General features: G+C 41.5%; 1 protein-coding gene across 9 annotated transcripts in view; it reads left to right on the plus strand.

Moving 5' to 3' along the window:
• The window catches only part of ADCYAP1R1 (ADCYAP receptor type I), a 187,799-nt gene that overhangs the window by 74,744 nt on the left and 91,403 nt on the right, over positions 1-21,652 (plus strand). For 8 of the 9 annotated variants that reach the window (XM_058181027.1, XM_058181026.1, XM_058181028.1 and 5 more), the window contains exons 4-12: positions 1,332-1,439; positions 7,002-7,037; positions 7,489-7,527; positions 8,875-8,996; positions 11,069-11,166; positions 15,417-15,549; positions 18,521-18,674; positions 19,504-19,564; positions 20,796-20,865. In XM_058181027.1, coding sequence (XP_058037010.1) covers positions 1,332-1,439; positions 7,002-7,037; positions 7,489-7,527; positions 8,875-8,996; positions 11,069-11,166; positions 15,417-15,549; positions 18,521-18,674; positions 19,504-19,564; positions 20,796-20,865 — 821 coding nt within the window. The remainder of the gene's footprint in view (positions 1-1,331; positions 1,440-7,001; positions 7,038-7,488; positions 7,528-8,874; positions 8,997-11,068; positions 11,167-15,416; positions 15,550-18,520; positions 18,675-19,503; positions 19,565-20,795; positions 20,866-21,652) is intronic. The other variant, XM_058181030.1, reaches the window with a different exon arrangement.

Consider the following 21,652-nt stretch of genomic DNA (forward strand, 5'->3'; position numbering starts at 1 on the left):
AAGTTGCTATGGAAATTATAAATTTTGGATGGGGCAGAAAGGGGATGCGATTAAATCCACGGGGAAAACGTCACCCAAATTTTATTTTATTAATTTCAATTAAAACCATCTTGCTTTTTTTTTTTTTTGTGTCTTCTCCTGTCCTTGTTCAGATTTTTAGAGAGTGCAACTTGGGTTCCCGTAAATCATTGTGTGCCTTTTTGCTGTTCAAATGCGTTGTTCTAAAGGGTGTCTCTAAAAAAAATATTTATTTTTAATAGTGTGAGATTAGTGTTTGATTTTTGTGTGACTTCCTAGTGTGGCAGTCTGAATGGGAGCGTGAGCCAGCAGCATAACTAGAACTCGATCAATTTAACGTGCGACACAGTGTGTTATTCCAAAAATAAATGGGGATCGATCTTTTAAAAACAGGCAGAAAATTCCAGAATGTAGATTTAAAAAAAAACATTCCAGAAAAACCACAACAGACAAACCATATGTGTACAATTGCCAAGTTCATTGTGAAGTTCTCAAATGTCCATAAGATTTGTGTAATCCCTTCCTTCCTTCTGTTACAGGAGGTCCTTGAGTTATGACCATGGTAGAGGTAGTCCTCGATTTATAACCCCAAGTGAGCCCAAAATTTCAGTTGCAAAATGAACTGTTGTAAGTCGAGGACTGCCCATACAAAACAAACAAACAAACAAAAAAACACAAAATAAATAATGAAACACAAAAAACGAATAAAATAAAAAACAATGAAACAAATAAATTGAAAACAATGAGTTAATAAATAAGTAATAAAATAGAAGCATAGCAAATAAATAAAGAATAAATAAAATTATAATGATATAAAGTGAAGGTAAAGATTCCCCTTGCACATATGTGCTAGTTGTTCCTGACTCTAGGGGGCGGTGCTTATCTCCGTTTCAAAGCCGAAGAGCCAGCGCTGTCCAAAGACGTCTCCGTGGTCATGTGACCGCCATGACTCAATGCCAAAGGCGCACAGAATGCTGTTCCCTTCCCACCAAAAATGGTCCCTATTTTTCTACAGGCATTTTTTACGTGCTTTCCGACTGCTAGGTTGGCAGAAACTGGGACAAGTAACGGGAGCTCACCCATTACGTGGCACTAGGGATTCGAACTGCTGAACTGCCGACCTTTCGATCGACAAGCTCAACGTCATAGCCACTAAGCCACCCCATCTATAATAATATAGGAAATAACAAAAAATAGCAATTACAAAATAATAAAGGCATGAATAAATTAAAAAGAAAACACAAAAGAAAAACCTCGAAAACTGTTTCTCTTGTTTCCTGCATTATTTTTAAATTGTTTCTTTATTTCTACAGGTTGCGCAGGGATGTGGGATAACATCACTTGCTGGAAACCTGCTTTGGTGGGCGAAGTCGTGTTTGTCAAATGCCCAGCTCTCTTCACCGTGGTGAACGTAGATTATGGTAAGGTGGTCGAATCCCTGACCCTTCTTATTCTGAACAGCAGAAGAAAAATTTAGAATTACAGTAGGCCAAGGCGCGTAGGAGGAGGAGGAGGAGGAAGAGGAGGAGGAGGAGGAGGAGGAGGAGGAGAAAGGGGCAGCGTTAAGTCATTTATAATGCAAACCTCTTGGCTCCAATTGGCCTTGCAGAAGAAACGCAAATTCAGAGTTGCTCAGTACTGGTAGTCCTCAAGTTACAACAGTTCATTTAGTGACCGTTCAATGTTACAACAGCACTGAAGAAGGTGACTTATGACCTGTTTCTCACAACCGCTGCAGCTTCCCCACGATCGCGTGATTCGGAGGGTTGGGAACTGGTTCTTATTTATGACCGTTGCAAATTGTCACGTGATCTTGTTTTGCAACCTTCTGATGAAGCCGGATTCACTTAATGCTCTTCTGATTACAACAAAATACCTTGATGCCACCAGACTTAAAATCCTGGGTTTAGAAAACTTAGAACTCCGCCGCCTTCGACATGACCTGAGTTTAACTCATAGAATCATCTATTACATCTATTCCTGTTGAAGACTACTTCAGCTTCAATTCCAACAATACACGAGCACACAATAGATTTAAGCTTAATGTTAACTGCTCCAATCTTGATTGCAGAAAATATGACTTCAGTAACAGAGTTGTTAATGCCTGGAATGCATTACCTGACTCTATAGTCTCTTCCCAAAATCCCCAAAGCTTTAACCAAAAACTGTCTACTATTGACCTCACCCCATTCCTAAGAGATCTGTAAGGGGCGTGCATAAGAGCACAAGTGTGCCTACCATTCCTGTCCTAATGTTCCCTTTCATTATATCCAATTAATATAGTTATTACATACTTATGCTTATATATATGCTTATATATCGTGTAATTATTTCATGCTTATACTTACATATACTGTTGTGACAAATAAATAAAAATAAATAAAAAATAAAAAATGACTGTGACTAACTGAAAAACTGCACTTAACAACAGTGGCAAGAAAGGTTGCAAAGTGGGTCAAAACTCCCTTAATGACTGCTTCACTTAGCAACAAAAATTTTGGGCTCAATTATGCTCCCACATCAAGGACTACCTGCATTTGGATGGGAGACCACCAAGAGATTCCAGAGATGTTGGCCAGAAGGAAACCATAAATAACCCCAGAACCCTACAATCATGGTAAATCCATGTTGGTTGCTAAGTGCCTATATTTTGAGTACATAACTATAGGGATGCTGTGATTACTCTTAGTGTGAGAACTGGTCATAAATCACATTTTTTATAGTAACCGTCGTAACACTGAACAGTTACTAAACAGGTGGTTGTAAGTTGAGGACTACCTGTATATTGCAGAGAAGGAAGAGACATAAAAAGAAAGATGCAAATGGAGATGCATCAGGACTATTATAACTTTAAACGGTCACTAAGTGAATGGTTATAAGTTGAGGATTACCTATGCTTTCAACCATTCCGATGCTGGATAAGAACTTTGCAAACTTTCTGGAGTGTTGCAGGGCTGAGAATTCTTTTGCAGCGTCAAGCAAGGAGAAACATCTTTTGCAGGAACTTTGCAAAACTTTTCAAGATTTAATAGGTCTCCTTTCCAAGAATGGATGTTTTGGTGAGTTTATTTATAAGCTTCCAGAGTATTGCCTGCCCAAAAGCCTTGGCTGTAAAAATTAACCAGGGATTGGAGAAGAAGCTGAATTTCAGTCTGAGTGCATCACCGAGAAGAAATAGTGGAACTGAGGAATCTTGAGTGTTTTGGGGGACTATAGAAGTTCAAATAAATCTGAGTTATAGTTGGGTACATTTGTTCTGCAGATGGTCAACATTTGGGAAGAATCTAGATGGCCATCTAGTGGCAAAATGGAGCACTGCAAGCCATTTATGGCCGTTCACAACTGCTAAACTGAGAATGTCCATAAATTCATTTTTGGTGCCCTTCAATTTAGCCTAAAGAGATAACATACCTTCCTCTTGGTTTCCTATTTAACGGAACCCTCTGAAATGAGCATAAGCCATATGTGAAAATGGGTTAGATGAGAAGACCTCCGAGGTCCCTTCCAACTCTTTATTTTTTCCTTGTTCTGTTTTATTCTATTTTTTTTATTCTATTCTACTTTGTTCTGTACTATTCTTATTTCTATATTCTATTCTATTTATATTCTATTCTTATTTCTATTTCTATTTCTATTCTATTTCTATTTCTATTCTATTCTTATTTCTATTTCTATTCTATCTTATTTCTATTCTATTCTTATTTCTATTCTATTTCTATTCTATTCTATTCCTATTCTATTCTTATTTCTATATTCTATTCTATTTCTATTCTATTCTATTCTTATTTCTATATTCTATTCTATTTCTATTCTATTCTATTTCTATTCTATTCTTATTTCTATATTCTATTCTATTTCTATTCTATTCTATTCTTATTTCTATATTCTATTCTATTTCTATTCTATTCTATTCTTTTTCTATTCTATTCTATTCTTATTTCTATTTCTATTCTTATTTCTATTCTTATTTCTATATTCTACTATTTCTATTCTATTCTATTCTATTTCTATTCTATTCTATTCTAATTTCTATTTCTATTCTTATTTCTATTCTTATTTCTATATTCTACTATTTCTATTCTATTCTATTCTATTTCTATTCTATTCTATTCTTATTTCTATTTCTATTCTTATTTTTTCCCAAACACCATCACTCTGCTAAACAAATAATTCCCTCAACACTGTCAGACTATTTACTGAATCTGCACTATTATTAATCGTTTCATAGTTCCCATCACCAATCTCTTTCCACTTATGACTGTATGATTATAACTTGTTGCTGGCAATCCTTATGATTTATATTGATATATTGATCATCAATTGTGTTGTAAATGTTGTACCTTGAGGAACGTATCTTTTCTTTTATGTACACTGAGAGCATATGCACCAAGACAAATTCCTTGTGTGTCCAATCACACTTGGCCAATAAAAATTCTATTCTATTCTATTCTATTATTTCTATTCTTATTTCTATATTCTACTATTTCTATTCTATTCTATTCTATTTCTATTCTATTCTATTCTTATTTCTATATTCTATTCTATTTCTATTCTATTCTATTCTTATTTCTATATTCTATTCTATTTCTATTCTATTCTATTTCTATTCTATTCTTATTTCTATATTCTATTTCTATTCTATTCTATTCTATTCTTATTTCTATATTCTATTCTATTTCTATTCTATTCTTATTTCTATATTCTATTCTATTTCTGTTCTGTTCTATTCTATTTCTTATTTCTATGTTCCCTTCCCTTCCACTCCACCCCATCTCATATTCTGTACAGACAACCCGCAATGCATGGCTGGCGTTATTTCTGGAATCAGGGCAAACAGACTTTTGTGCCTGTATTATCCTTTTCACTCTATAAAAAGAGTCTGATAATCCTCTTCAAATTCTTTCCTTCAAGGCTGAATAGGCGCAGCTCCTTCAATTTCTTTTTAGAGGATTTAAATTCTAGCCTCTCCATTGTCCTCATTGTGGTTCTCTGGATCTGTTTTAACACTTGTGAATCAGATCAAGTAAGTGATGTGAAGTTGCCTAGAAAGCAATTTCTTTAGGAGACAAGGATGGCCAATAAACACCAAATACCGCAAGAAGTCCTTGACTTACAACACTTCATTTAGTGACCGTTTAAAGTTACAATGTCACTGAAAAAAAGCCACTTACGACCCCTTTTCACATGATTGTTGAGGCCTCCCCATGGCCATGCAATCAGAATTAAGACACATGGTAACTGACTCATATTTATGACAGTCGTAGTATTCTGGGAGGTCCCGTGATCCACTTTTGTGACCGTCTGACAAGCTAAGTCAACGGGGAAGCCAGATTTGGTTAAACAACCGTGTTTCTAACTTTTACAACTGCGGTGATCCACTTAACAATTATAAGCCAGGAAGGTTGCAAAAACGGGGCAAAATTCACTTAACAACTGTCTCGTTTAGCAATAGAAATTTGGGGCTCAGTTGTGGTCATAAGTCAAGGACTACTTGCAAATAGATGTCCAGCTGTTTCATAGAACAGAACTGGAATTTAGACCATGAATAAACCTGATAGGGGCTGAAAAATGGGGTGGAAAGGAAAGAACAGAGGCATCGCTGCAGTTGACCAAATGAGCTGAGATCCAAGTAGTCCTCAACATATGACCATTCATTTAGTGACTGTTGAAAGTTACAACAGCATTGAATAAATGATGGTTATAACCAGCCCTCAATGTGTTTGGTGTGCTTTTTTTTCTCTGAATGGGTTTTCCTTTTTAAAAAAAATTCATTATCTATCTATCTATCTATCTATCTATCTATCTATCTATCTATCTATCTATCTATCTATCTATCTATCTATCTATCCATCCACTCTATCCCACCAGAAAAAAAACGATAGTCCTTTATTTATGACCACAATGGGTACCAAAACTTCCGTGGCTCAGTGATTCATGCCTGGTTTTGTTTGTTTTTTTGGTGTGTTTTTTTGCATTTATATCCCGCCCTTCTCCGAAGACTCAGGGCGGCTTACATTGTGTTAAGCAATAGTCTTCATCCATTTGTATACTATATACAAAGTCAACTTATTGCCCCCCAACAATCTGGGTCCTCATTTTACCTACCTTATAAAGGATGGAAGGCTGAGTCAACCTTGGGCCTGGTGGGACTTGAACCTGCAATATTGCAAGCAGTTGCTGTTAATAATAGGCTGCATTAGCCTGTTGCGCCACCAGAGGCCCCTTTTTACAACCTTTTTTGCCCAATTACTAAGTGAATCACCATGGTTGTTAAGTGAATCGTATAGTCTTCCTAATCATATGGTCACTAAGCGAATCCAGCTTCCCCCATTGACTTTGCTTGCGGGAAGCCAGCTGGGAAAGTTGCAAATGGCGGTCAGGTGAGCTCTGGATGCTACAACTGTCATAAATGCATTGCCAAGCATCCCAAGGCTGATCTTGCGACGGCAAGGAAGCTAAAATGGTCGTAAGTATGAGGACCGGGTCATAAGTCGCTATCTTTAGTGCTGTTGTAATTTCAAATGTTTGCTAAACAAATGGTTCTAAGTCAAGGATTATTTGTATTACGTTTATAAAAGACAGAAGCCCATCAAGGTTTCTGTCTTTATTCTGATTAATTAAATTTCCAGCACTGGAAGATTTTAAGAAGAGATTGGGCAATCATTTATCTGAAATGGGATAGGATTTCCTGCCTGAGTAGGGGGTTGGACTAGAAGACCTCCAAGGTCCCTTCCTGTTCTATTGTTCTGTTCTGTTCTGTTCTGCTCCATTCCGTTCTAAATGAATGTACCTCTGCTTGTACGCAACAAAGATCCCGAATACTGCAGAAAGGGGGAATTTAGGAAGATATACCGTAATAAGTACGAAAATTTCATACAAGGGAGGAAAATGAAAAGTGCTAATGTAATAGTGAAATAATATATATTTTTGTTGAAACAAAAACTATGTTCTTTAACCTCTTTTTCTTTTTCTGTGTTGACCAGGCTGGGATATGAACGGCATGGCGTATGCGCAACCAGGTAAGGCTTATGTCTATTCTTTACTTAGATAGGTCGAGAACGGGACATAGAGGTAGTCCTCAACTTATGACCACAATGGAGCCCAAAATTTCTGTTGCTAAACAAGCCATTTGTTAAGTGAATTTTTCCCCATTTTACCTTTCTAACCACAGTTGTTAAGTGAATCTCTTGTTAAGTTAATTGAATCTGGCTTCCCCATTGAGTTTGATGGTCAGAAGATCGTAAAAGGGGATCACATGATCCCGGGACACTGCAAGTGTCATACAGTTGCCAAGCATCTGAATTTTGATCACATGATTATCCTTTAATGGCTGTAAGTGCGAAAAATGGTCATAAGTCACTTTTTTTCAGTGCAACTTCAAATGGTCACTAAATGAACTGTTGTAAGTCAAGGACTACTTATGTCAGTCCTAAAGTGGACTTCAACTTCTTTTCTTTTCTTTTTTCGTAGGAGAGCTTGAAATGTTTGAGAATCCAGAGCAACTTCTAGGTAAGGAATGGAGATGATTTATTCTATCATCTGGTTTTATTCTAAAAACCAGAATTTTTATCTCAGTTTTAAATATTACTTTCCTGATCATTTCTAATGTTGAGGGTCTGCTTCTCAAACGGTTACTTTGCATGGTACGAGTAGTCCTCAATTTATGACCAAAATTGAGAGGAGAGCTTCCACTGCTAAGCGACGTGGTTGTTAAGTGAGCCATGCCCAATGTTTAGTCACTGTATTTCATTTTATTTATTTATTAGGTTCTTTAATCCCACCTGTATTACTTTGTAAGTCGCTCAAGGCAGTAAACGTGCCTAATATGTCTTCCTCCCCCTATTTTCTCTGCAACAACAACTCTGTGAGGTGGGTTGGACTGAGAGACAAGGACTGGCCCAAAGTTATCGTTTGAGAAACAGACCCTCAACATTAGAAATGATCAGGAAAGCAGTATCTAAAATTCAGATAAAAATTCATGCCCAAGGCAGGACTAGAACTCACCGTCTCCTAGTGAATGGTCCAAAGTCACCCAATTGGCTTTCATGCCTAAGTGGGACTAGAAGTCACCGTCTCCTGGTGATTAGCCCAAAGTTACTCAAACAGCTTTCATGCCCAAGACAGGACTAGAACTCACTGTCTCCTGGTGAATGGCCCAAAGTCATCCAGTTAGCTTTCATGCCTAAGATGGGACTAGAACTCAACATCTCCTGGTTTCTGGCCTGGTGCTTTAACCACTAGACCAAACTAGACTAAGCTGTTTGCTTCTCAAATTATTACTTGACATGTTTTGCATAGTCCTTGTCATATGACTACAATTTAGACTGGAACATCCTTTGCTAAATGATGTGGTTGTTAAATGAGTCATGTCCACTTTTATGACCTTTTAGCAGTGGTCGCTAAGCAAATCCTGCTTCACTTGCTGAATTCCACTTCCACTGGGAAGTGATAATAGCAATCATGTGACCCAGAATGTCGCAACTGTCGAAAATACCTTCCCGCTGCCAGTCCTCCAAATTTTGATCATGTGACCTGCAATTCTGAGTTCTTTGAATCAACTTTCCCCCCCCAGCACTTCTTGCATTGACCAAACAATCCCACTGAAGTTGACTCCATCTAGAGGATTTTGCAAACAACCTTGCAGTGTAGGCCACCAGAGCCAAGCCAAGCCAAAAAAAGGCCCATTTTTTTCCTTGAAAACAAGAGTTTTCAAGCTTGTCTGTCTGGGGAATTCTGGGAGTTGAAGACCACCATTATTAAAGTCACCAAGCATGGAGATCTCTGCTCTAAAAAGCTCCATGTCTACTTTTCTAATTTTTCTAAAAATGTTCTCTTTCATTTTTTTTCCCCAACCAGCAGATGGATCCATGGATTTTAAACTGGTCAGCAGGAACTGCACCCAGGAAGGCTGGTCTGAACCGTTCCCACATTATTACGATGCCTGCGGATTTGACGACAATGACACATGGAATGGCCAGGTAAACTGGCAATGAAAATATGTCTTGTTCTGGAGGCGTGACTGCCATCCGTAAATCACAACAAATTCTTCAGTTGGTCTCCTTCTGCCCATAGAGGATCCGAGCTGGAAAGCTAGATTAAATCTATTTATGCCTAAGTGCAGGTAGTCCTTGATTTATAGAATAGAATAGAATAGAATAGAATAGAATAGAATAGAATAGAATAGAATAGAATAGAATAGAATAGAATAGAATAGAATAGAATAGAATTTTTTATTGGCCAAGTGTGATTGGACACACAAGGAATTTGTCTTGGTGCATATGCTCTCAGTGTACATAAAAGAAAAGATACATTCATCAAGGTACAACATTTACAACACAAATGATGGTCAATATGATCACAACTGAGCCCAAAGGTTCAAGACAATTCTGAGTTTTACCCCATTTTACCACGTTTCTTGCTATAGTTGTTATGTGAATCACCGCAGCTATTAAATTAGACACCCAGTTGTTAAGTGAATCTGGCTTTCGGCTGGTTAGGTAACGGTAAAAGTTCCCCTCGCATGTATGTGCTAGTCATTGCTGACTCTAGGGGGCAGTGCTTATCTCCATTTCAAAGCCGAAGAGCCAGCGCTGTCCGAAGACGTCTCCGTGGTCATGTGGCTGGCATGACTCAACGCCAAAGGTGCACGGAACGCTGTTACCTTCCCACCAAAGGTGGTCCCTATTTTTCTACTTGCATTTTTTACCTGCTTTCGAACTGCTAGGTTGGCAGAAGCTGGGACAAGTAGCAGGAACTCACCCCGTTTCACGGCAGTGCTAGGGATTCGAACCGCTGAACTGCTGACTTTTCAATTGACAAGCTCAGTGTCTTGCCCACTAAACCACCGCATCCCTATTTCGGCTGGTTAGAAGGTCACAAAAGGTGATCATATTATCCCAGGACACGGCAACCGTCATAAATATGGGTTGGTGGTCAAGCAAATTTAAATCAGGGATGCTGCAACGGTCATGAGTGTGAAAAACGCTCATAAATTACTTTTTTCAGTGCCCTTGTAACTTCAATTGGTCACTAAATGAACCGTTGCTTATGTAGAGTGTCCCGGGATCACGTGATCTTCTCTTGCGACCTTCTGACAAGCAAAGTCAATGGGGAAGCCGGATTCACTTAACAACCCTGTGACTAACTTAACAATTGCACTGATTCACTTAACAATTGTGGCAAGAAAGGTCGTAAGATGGAGCGAAACTCACTTAGCAACTGTCTCACTTAGCAATATGGTCGTAAATTGAGGACTACCTTTATCATTTGACTGGAATCTTTCAACAGAATTGAGTGCTTTGTACAGGCTGCTCCATTTGGGATTTTAGATCAGATATACAGGTAATCCTCGATTTATTTTTATTTATTTTTATTTATTTTTTATTATTTACATTTGTATACCGCCCTTCTCCCGAAGGACTCAGGGCGGTTCACAGCCAAATAAAATACAATACTATAAATACAAATTAAAAATACAATTAAAAAACTTATTAAAATTGGCCAGGATTAAAATTTGGGACTAAAAACCCATTAAAACCCATTAAAACACTAACCCAGTCCAGCGCAGATAAATAAATAGGTTTTAAGCTCGCGGCGAAAGGTTCGGAGGTCCGGAAGTTGACGAAGTCCTGGGGGGAGTTCGTTCCAGAGGGCGGGAGCCCCCACAGAGAAGGCCCTTCCCCTGGGTGTCGCCAGACGACACTGTCGCACCGATGGCACCCTGAGGAGCCCCTCTCTGTGAGAGCGCACGGGTCGGTGAGAGGTATTCGGTAGCAGCAGGCGGTCCCGTAAGATTTATGGCCACAAACTGAGTCCAGAATTACAATCCTTAAATTATTGCTGTCATTAAGCAAGGCAGCCACGCAATCCAGGTTCTCCCCCTTGCAGTCTTATGCAGAACATGGGTTGTCTCTGTGAGTCAGGGTACTCCTGGGCTGCTGAGTGAATGGTCAAAAACTGAGGACTATCTGTATGCTTGTGAAAGGAATGAATTTGGACTCTTCGACACTTTTAATCTTTCTTCAAAGTTAACTCTAACTTTGATTTACAGGCTTACTACTACCTGTCTGTCAAGGCTTTGTATACAGTTGGCTACAGCACATCCCTCGTTTCGCTCACCACCGCCATGGTGATCTTGTGCCGTTTCAGGTGAGTTGTCACAAAAAGTTGTTTTGACTGGATTAGGTTCTCTGGTCAGGAATGCTGTGACAGCCAGTTTGGTCTGGTGGTTAAGGCACCAGGCTAGAAACCAGGAGATGACGAGTTCAAGTCCTGCCTTAGCAGTGAATGCCAGCTGGGCCAATCATCAGGTGATAGGGAATTCTAGTTCCACCTTCGATATGAAAACTAGCTGGGGTATTGGGAGATGGTGAGTTCTAGCACTGCCTTAGTCATGAAAGCCACCTGTGTGACTTTGGGTCAATCACCAGGAAATAGTGAGTTGTAGTTTTGCCTTAGGCATGGAAACCAGCTGAGTAACTTTCGGCCAATCACCAGGAGGCGGTGAGTTCTAGTTTTGTTTTAGACATAAAAGCCAGCTGAGTGACTTTGGGCCATTCACCAGGAGACAATGAGTTCTAGTCCCACCTTAGTCATGAAACAGTTGGTGACTTTGGGCCAATCATCAGGAGATAGGGAATTCTAGTTCCACCTTAGATATGAAAACTAGCTGAGGTATTGGGAGATGGTGAGTTCTAGGGGGGTGGCGGTTGTTATTAAAGAAAGTCTAGAGCCGAGGGAGACCACTGTGCCTCAGATTGCCGGCTGTGAATCCCTCTTTGTGAGGTGGGGTCATAGGTGTCAGATGGGCTTGCTGGTCACGTACCTGGCTCCTTGCTGCGTGACAGCAGCCCTGCCCGAGCTCCTGGAGGTGCTTGCTGGAGTGGCAGTTGAGACCCCCAGACTTATGGTCATGGGGGACTTTAACTTGCCATCGGCCGGCATGTCATCGACAGTAGCTCGGGAGTTCATGGCTTCCATGACGGCCTTGGATCTGACTCAAGTAGTTGATGGCCCTACTCACATTGGGGGAGGCATGCTGGATCTGATTTTTATCTCTGGACAGTGGTTGAAGGATCTGAACTTGAGAGATTTAGTCACTGAACCTTTGTCATGGTCAGATCACTCTCTCCTTCGTCTAGACTTTCGGACCGCCGCTCAACACCGCAGGGAGACGGAACCAATACGATGGTTCCGTCCCAGGTGCCTGATGGACCCGGAGAGGTTCCGGACGGAGCTTGGGCCGTTTCCTGAGGGTCTGGCCCACGGCTCGGCTGAAGAACTAGTCGCGGCTTGGGAACTTGCCGCGGCTGGGGCTCTAGACCGTGTCGTGCCTTTGCGGCCTCTGACCCGCCGCAGGTCTCAACCAGCCCCTTGGTTCTCCGAGGGGCTGAGGGAGATGAAACGCTGGAGAAGATGCCTAGAGAGTTCCTGGAGGTCCAGTCGTTCGGAGGCTGATCGGACACTAGTTAGGTCATATAATAGGACCTACCTAGTGGCACTGAGGGAAGCGAGACATTGCTACATCTCCTCCCTCATTGCGTTGGCAGATAACCGCCCGGCCGCCCTGTTTCGGGTGACTCGCTCTCTCCTTCAACAGGGGGAGCGGGATGACCCGTTGCAGGGATGTGCTGAGGAATTTAGTGGTTATCTATACGATAAAATCGTTCAGCTTCGGGAGAGCTTGGATCAAAATTGGGTGGATCCAATGAGAGGTCAGAGAGCTGTCTTGTTGAGACTGTTTGACCCTGTGGCTCCCGAGGACATGGACAGGTTATTGGGGAGGTTGAATGCCACCACATGTTTACTGGACCCGTGCCCCTCCTGGTTGGTGCTGGCCACACAGGAGGTGACACGAGGCTGGCTCCAGGGGATTACAAATGCTTCTTTGTTGGAGGGGGTCTTCCCTGCCGCCTTGAAAGAGGCGGTGGTGAGACCTCTCCTCAAAAAGCCTTCCCTGGACCCAGCTGTTTTAGGTAATTATCGTCCGGTCTCCAACCTTCGCTTTGTGGCGAAGGTTGTAGAGAGTGTGGTGGCACGTCAATTACCCCAGTACCTGGATGAAACTGTCTATCTAGACCCGTTCCAGTCCGGCTTTCGGCCCGGATACAGCACGGAGACGGCTTTGGTCGCGTTGGTTGATGATCTCTGGAGGGCCAGGGATAGGGGTTGCTTCTCTGCCTTGGTCCTATTAGACCTCTCAGCGGCTTTTGATACCATCGACCATGGTATCCTGCTGCATCGGTTGGAGGGATTGGGAGTGGGAGGCACCATTTATCGGTGGTTCTCCTCCTATCTCTCTGATCGGTCGCAGACGGTGTTGACGGGAGGGCAGAGGTCGAGCCCGAAGCACCTCACTTGTGGGGTGCCGCAGGGGTCGATTCTCTCGCCCCTCCTGTTCAACATCTATATGAAGCCGCTGGGTGAGATCATCAGGGTTTCAGTGTGAGTTACCAACTGTACGCTGATGATACTCAGCTGTACTTTTCCACACCGGGCCACCCCAACGAAGCTGTCGAAGTGCTGTCCCGGTGCCTGGAGGCCGTACTGGTCTGGATGGGGAGAAACAAGCTCAAGCTCAATCCCTCCAAGACAGAGTGGCTGTGGATGCCGGCACCCCGGTACAGTCAGCTGCAATTGCGGCTGACTGTTGGGGGCGAGTCATTGACCCCAATGGAAAGGGTGCGCAACTTGGGTGTTCTCCTGGATGGATGGCTGTCCTTTGAAGACCATTTGACGGCCGTCTCCAGGAGAGCTTTTTACCAGGTTCACCTGGTTCGCCAGTTGCGCCCCTTCCTGAACCGGGATGCCTTATGCATGGTCACTCATGCTCTCGTGACATCTCGCCTGGATTACTGCAATGCTCTCTACATGGGGCTTCCCTTGAGGAGCACCCGGAGGCTCCAGTTAGTCCAGAATGCGGCTGCGCGGGTGATAAAGGGAGCCCCTCGTGGCTCCCATGTGACACCACTCCTGCGCAGATTGTACTGGCTACCTGTGGCCTTCCGGGTGCGCTTCAAGGTTTTGGTAACTATCTTCAAAGCGCTCCATGGCTTAGGGCCGGGCTACTTACGGGACCGTCTGCTGCCACCGATTGCCTCTCACCGACCTGTGCGCTCTCACAGGGAGGGACTCTTTAGGGTGCCATCTGCCAGGCAGTGCCGACTGGCGACACCCAGGGGAAGGGCCTTCTCTGTGGGGGCTCCCACCCTCTGGAATGAACTTCCCCCAGGACTCCGTCAACTTCTTGACCTTCGAACCTTCCGCCGCGAGCTTAAAACACATCTATTTATTTGTGCAGGACTGGACTAGAATTTTAATTTTAAATTTAATTTTAATGGGGTTTTATCATTTTAATTGTAATTTTAAATTTTGGCCTATTTAAATAAGTTTTTTAATTAGTGTTTTATCTTGTATTATATTTGTATTTTTATCGGGCTGTAAACCGCCCTGAGTCCTTCGGGAGATAGGGCGGTATAAAAATTTGATTAAATAAATAAAATAAATAAATAAATAGTACTGCCTTAGTCATGAAAAGCCACCTGTTTGACTTCGGGTCAATCCCCAGGAAATAATGAGTTCTAGTTTTGCTTTAGGCATGAAAGCCGGCTGGGTAATTTTCAATCAATCACTAGGAGACAGTGAGTTCTAGTTTTGTTTTAGACATGAAAACCAGCTGGGTAACTTTGGGCCACTCACCAAGAGACAGCGAGTTCGATTTCTACCTTAGGTATGAAGTCCAGCCCGTGTACTTGGGGCCTATCACCAGGAGATAGTGAGTTCTAGTTTTGCCTTAGGAATGAAAGCCACCTGGTTGACTCTGGGAAAACAGGAGGATGGTGTGTTTCATATGTTCACATGCTTGATATTTATGACATGTCATAAAGAAATGATCGAGGACAATCTATGTTTAAAACAGTTATCTGGCAAGACTTAGGCCAGTGAAGTACAAATAGTCCTCCACTTATAACCCTTCATTTAGTGACCTTTAGAAGTTACAATGGCACTGAAAAAAGTGACTTTTTTTCACACTTATGGCCACTGCAGCATCCTCATGGTCATGTGACCAAAATTCAGATGCTTGGCAGTTGACTCAGAGTTATGACGGTTGCAGTGTCCCAGGGTCATGCGATCCCCTTTTACGACCTTCAGGCAAGCAAAGTCAAGATCCACTCAACAACCACGCTACTAACTTAACAACTGCAGTGATTCACTTAACAACTTTGGCAAGAAAGGTCGTAAATTGGGGCCAAGCTCCCTTCACCAGTGTCTTGCTTAGCAACGGAAATTTTGGGATCAGTTGTGACATAGGAAGACAGTACGGAGAATGCTTTGCAAACGCAACACGATCTTTCTCCGCCCCGTTTCTTAAAATCCTTTTTCTTTTTCTTTCCTCTTAGGAAACTGCATTGCACCCGGAATTTCATTCACATGAATCTTTTTGTTTCATTCATTCTGCGTGCCATATCCGTCTTCATTAAAGACGGGGTCCTGTATGCCGAGCAAGACAGCAACCATTGTTTTATTTCGACGGTAAATCATGCCGACAGGCCGAGGCCGCTGGTATTTTAGAGAATCTTGTGTCTGATTCTTGCCAACTCTATTGGAAAGATCTAGTAAATATGGTTGACTATTTTGGACTCTTCTCTGCAGACACCCGAGGCTCTCTGGCAGAGCTACGTCTTTTTGTCAAGGAATTGCATGGCAGCTGTCCAGGCGAAATCAGAAACACTGACGACAAACCCGTTTTTTGTTTTTGTTTTAATATAAATAGATGTATTTAACATTTATGTTTACAGCAGGCAAGATAATCAGGTACACAGGGACATCATGAGGTAAAATTAACAACGTACAGAACACGCAGAAGAAAAAAGGCGGGAAAAATGGGAAACGCCCTTTTCATACTCACAGCAACCAATCATAGGGTAGATTGCCTCACGCAGGAGCCAGCGCCCTCCAATCAAATCAACAACAGCAACTGCACGTTTTGGCCCATTGTGCACTTTATTGCTGCAGCTGCTAAATTTAGATAGAGAGATAGATAGATAGAGAGATGATAGATAAATAAATAGATAGATAGATAGATAGATAGATAGATAGATAGATAGATAGATAGATAGATAATAGATGAGAGATAGATGATGGATAGATTGATAGAGAGAGAGTAGATAGATATAGATAGATAGATAGATAGATAGATAGATAGATAGATAGATAGATAGATAGATAGATAGATAGATAATAGATGAGAGATAGATGATGGATAGATTGATAGAGAGAGAGAGAGTAGATAGATATAGATAGATAGATAGATAGATAGATAGATAGATAGATAGATAGATAGATAATAGATGAGAGATAGATGATGGATAGATTGATAGAGAGAGAGAGAGTAGATAGATATAGATAGATAGATAGATAGATAGATAGATAGATAGATAGATAGATAGATAGATAGATAATAGATGAGAGATAGATGATGGATAGATTGATAGAGAGAGAGAGAGTAGATAGATATAGATAGATAGATAGATAGATAGATAGATAGATAGATAGATAGATAGATAGATAGATAGATAGATAGATGATTGATAGACGATAGAGATACAGACAGAGAGAGAGATGATAGATAGACAGATAGATAGATGGATGAAGAGACAATATAGCTAGATAGATAGGGGGGGGAGAGAGAGAGAGATGATAGTAGGTAGATAGATGTAGATAGATAGATAGATGTAAGATAGATAAATAGATAGATAGATAGATGTAGATAAATGGAGTGATAGAGTGATAGTGACAGATAATATAGCAGATGGATGGATGAATGAAAGAAAAAAGAAAGTAAAGTAAGAAAAAAAATTAATTAATTAATTAATTATTAGTTAAGTGTGATTGGACACCCACAAGGAATTTGTTTCTGGAAGCGGTCAGTGTACGTATAAGCAACAGGTGATAATCATCTTAAATTGTAAATCATAGATACAACACTTAGCGATAGTCATAGGATACTGAAGCAATCAGCATAAATAAGATACTAAATAAATTCAAACAACATAAATCATGAGATACAACAAGTTACAGTCATAAGAAATTAAGGAAATACCTGTAAGTAATAGGTTAGATGCCATTTTCACTATATACTTCATAATGGATGGATGGTGTATGGTATTCTCCTAGCCATTATTGGCAGCCAGTGTAGGACAGCAGAAAAATGACATCTTTTAATCCCAGTCGCTCAACTGTGACAGGGTTCTATGTGCCCAAGTGGACAACCATTTAAGTATGAGCCAGCAATGTTTGGCAACTGCCAGAAAAGCCAACGCAGACCTACGCTGCATCAACAGAAAGATAGTTTCAAGAGTACATAAAGTGTTAGTACCACTTTATAATGCCTTAATAAGACCATACTTGGAAGTTTTGATTGCCACGATATAAAAAAAAATGTTGAAACTCTGGAGAGAGTGGAAAGAAGATCAACAAATATGATTAGGGCTGGGGCCTGGAGGGTAAAATGTATGAAGAATAATTGCAGGAGTTGGTTATGTTTAGTTTAACAAGAGAACATGACATGATAGCAATCTTCCAATATTTGAGGGGTTGCCACAAAGAAGAGGGAGTCAAACTATTTTCCAAAGCACCTGAGGGTAGAACAAGAAGCAACGGGTGGAAACTCATCAAGAAGAGAAGCAACCTAGAACTAAGGAGAATTTCCTGACAGTGAGAACAATTAATTAGTGGAACAACTTGCCTCCATAAATCATGGGCGCTCCAACACTGGAGGTTTTAAAGAAGAGATTGGACCACCATTTGTCTGGTGAATAGTACAGGGTCTCCTGCCTGACCAAGTGGCTGGATTAGAAGACCTCCAAGGTCCCACCCAACCCTATTATTCTATGTTCTATTTTGGAATACATGTCACCCTGCTGGACATTGTTGATTCTGAGTGATCTATGGTTTTATAATTCTTGAAGAACATCAATCATATCTCACAGTGGAGCTGCCTTCTCCAGTCAGATAGGTAGGGCTTCAACTTCCACTTCCTGGGTAGCATGGATTCTAACTGGGAACCATGGAAGATGTAGTTCAGTGTAGAAGACCATGACCTGGTCAGGTACAGGCGGCTGAACTCCTTGGCTGTGTTCTGCAGGTAGAAGAAAGATTGTGATGGGATATCTCAAGGAAATGTCCTTAACAGAGACACTTGCCAAACTAGCAACTGTTTGATTGCTTGATAGTTTCATCATGAGTAGTTTGCACAGATCTTGACCAGGAATGGTAGAAGGGATAGTCTAGCACAGGGGTCTCCAAACCTGGCAAGTTTAAGACCTATGGACATCAACTCCCAGACTTCCTCAACCAGTTCTGCTGACTGAGAAATTCTGGGACTTGAAGTCCACAACCTGGCAGAGGAAGTCTTAAAGTCCCCATGTTTGGAGACCCCTGGTCTAACAGATGGCAGTTATTCATCTGAGGGAAAAGCTAATATGGTGGTTGTCCTCCACAGGTGGAATGCAAAGCAGTGATGGTCTTCTTCCACTACTGTGTGATGTCCAACTATTTCTGGCTTTTTATTGAGGGGCTGTACCTCTTTACGTTACTTGTGGAAACCTTCTTTCCAGAGAGGAGATACTTCTACTGGTACACTATCATTGGTTGGGGTAAGTGCTTCTAGCAGAAGAGAACATGTGTAGCTCAGGGGTCAACTGTTGGGTCCTTGGTGCTCTCTGAGCTTGGTGGCTTCCTTGCAGATGTTTCATAAACCAACTAGGGAAAATCATCAGTGCTAGAAGGGAGGATGGGGTTGTGGAATGATGGAGGGTTAGGGTTAGGGAGGAGGAGGAGGAGGAGGAGGAGGTGGAGGACAACTGTGACTTTGGGGACTTTGGTGTTCTCTAACCCAACTGGGGAACATCATCAGTGCTAGAAGGGAGAGGGGTTTGCAGGGAGGAGGAGGAGGAGGAGGAGGAGGAGGAAGGCAATGATGACTGTGGGGTCCTTGGTGTTCTCTGAGCTTGGTGGTTCCCTTGCAGATGTTTCGTAACCCAACTAGGGAACATCATCAGTGCTAGAAGGGAGAGGGGTTTGCAGAGAGGAGGACGACGACTGTGGGGTCCTTGGTGGGTTCTGAGAAAATGTTTCATGACCCAACTAGGTTACATTATCAGTATTAGAACTGAGTGGGGATTGCAGATTCATTGCTGTCCAGGTGGCCCTCAATTTATGGCCACAGAATGACCAGAATTTCCATAGCTAAGCAAGGCAGTTATTAAAAGTTGAGGACTACCTGTGCTAGCCGTTTCGTTATCTGTAGCTATGGTAGATCCTTGGGAAGGATCCATTACTCCAAAGAAGCAGACCTGGTGTAAGTAATAATATCCACAATGATTGTTATTTGGCCAGTGAACGCCGACCTAAATTCCATTTTTGAGTGGTAAATTTCCAACTGTCCCAGGGTTGTCCATCAAACTTTCCTCTTCTCTCTTCCAGGAACTCCAACCATTTGTGTCACAGTCTGGGCAGTCCTTCGGCTTCACTTCGATGACATTGGGTAGGTGGCATGGCACACCCCTTGTTTGGCATCATTGCAGGTCACCCCGGCAAAGTTTTGCGCACTGTCCTTCAGGCTTTGGGGATATCAAGATTGCACGATTCCCATCAATTCTGGTTAATCAAATGATTGTGACATCTTCGTTAATCTCCCCATTATAGTGTCAACATGGGGGGGTGTGTGTATGTGTAAGAAAGAGAGATAAAGAATACAGGTAGTCCTCAACTTACGACCATAATTGAGTTTGGAATTATGACAGTAAGTTGTGGCAGTCATCAGTCATGGAGCAACATACTTTTTTGAATAATCATTAGGCGAATGACTTGATAATTAAGTGAATCCATTGTATCCAGTGGTTTTTTTTTTTCTAGAAATCGGAATTAAACATCGGTTTCTGCAAAAAAAATGACATAAATGGAGGTCATGTGATTGCAAATAGTCATAAATCTGGGCTGGTTACTAACTATCCAAAATGCAATCATGTGACCATGCGTTGTAACTTTGAAACCAGCTCGTAGGTAGCTCTAGGGAAGATGTAACATTGAATGGTTGCAAAGCGACCAGTCGTAAATTGAGGACTATCTGGAATGTGTAATCTGGATACCGCTACTTTGCTTTTTCTAAGTGATTTATGAAGCCAGGAAGCAGATGCATAATAAAACACATGAGTAGGAAAGGAATTCATAAAATCTGTATTTTGAATTAACTGAGTTTTAATTAATATTAAAAGAATTGGAATGTAGTTAATTCTGTATCCAAGATTCAGGTGAGCCTTCAAAGAATAAAGGTCAGGTTTCCTTTAAGAAATACAGGTAGTCCTCAACTTACGGCCACAACTGAGACCAGAATTTCCATTGCTGAGCAAAGCAGTTGTTAAGTCATGCCTGATTTTACAATCTATTTTGCCATGGTTGTTAAGTGAATCACATGCCCATTAAGCAACTCTGGCTTTCACCATTGACTTTGCTTGAGGGAAGCTGGGAGGTCACGAATGGTGATCACATGATCCCATACACGCAGGTTGCCAAGCACCCAAATTTGGATCACGTGATCGTGGGGAATGCTGCAACCACCGTAAGTGTGAGGACTACTCATATGTCAGGGCCATTGCAACTTTGAAGAATCACAAAATGAATGGTTGTAAATCAACGGTTACCTGTATTTGTTTTGGGCAGGCAATTTTAATTTTATTTCTAAATCCTCTTGACTTTCCTTCTTCTTTTCCCATCAGCTGTTGGGACATGAATGACAACACTGCTTTATGGTGGGTAATCAAAGGTCCAGTTGTGGCGTCCATAATGGTAAGTCCATTAGGATATAAGGACGGTCCAGCCACTGGCCACAGCTCAGCATGAATCCACAATTAAGCAGGGGTAAAATTTACGGTGTGACTTTATACCACACTGCTAAGACTACACTTGGAATACTGCGTCCAGTTCTGGTCACCACAATCCCAAAAAGACATTGAGACCGTAGAAAGTATGCAGAGAAGAGCAACGAAGATGATTAGGGGTCTGGAGACTGAAACATACAATTAATGATTGTGGGAACTGAGAATGTCTAGTTAGTTTAATGAACTAGAAGGACCAGAGGTGACACGAATATTTGAAGGGCTGCCACAGAGAAGAGGGGATCAACCCAGTGGTGGGATTCAGCCAGTTCGCACCACTTCGGGAGAAACAGGTTGTTAACTTCTGAGCAGTTTGGTGAACTGGTTGTTGGAAGAAATCATTAGGGCAGAGAACCGGTTGTTAAATTATTTGAATCCCACCACTGGATCAACCTATTCTCCAAAGCACCTGAAGGCAGCAATGGATGGAAACTAATCAAGGAGAGAAGCAATCTGGAACTAAGGAGAAATTTCCATAGTTAATCAGTGGAACAGCTTGACTCCAGTATTGTTGTGAATGCTCCAATACTGGAGGTTTTTAAGAAGATATTGGACAACCATTTGTCTGACATGGTTTCCTGCTTGAGCAGGGGTTGGGCTAGAAGACCTCCAGGGGCCCTTCTAACTTTGTTATTTAGTTATTCTGTTAGAAAATGCATCTTCTAAATTTGATGCATCTGGAAATAAGACTGGACACA

The sequence above is a fragment of the Ahaetulla prasina genome, chromosome 4 (genome assembly GCF_028640845.1).
Source record: "Ahaetulla prasina isolate Xishuangbanna chromosome 4, ASM2864084v1, whole genome shotgun sequence".
Taxonomy (NCBI): Eukaryota; Metazoa; Chordata; class Lepidosauria; order Squamata; family Colubridae; genus Ahaetulla; species Ahaetulla prasina.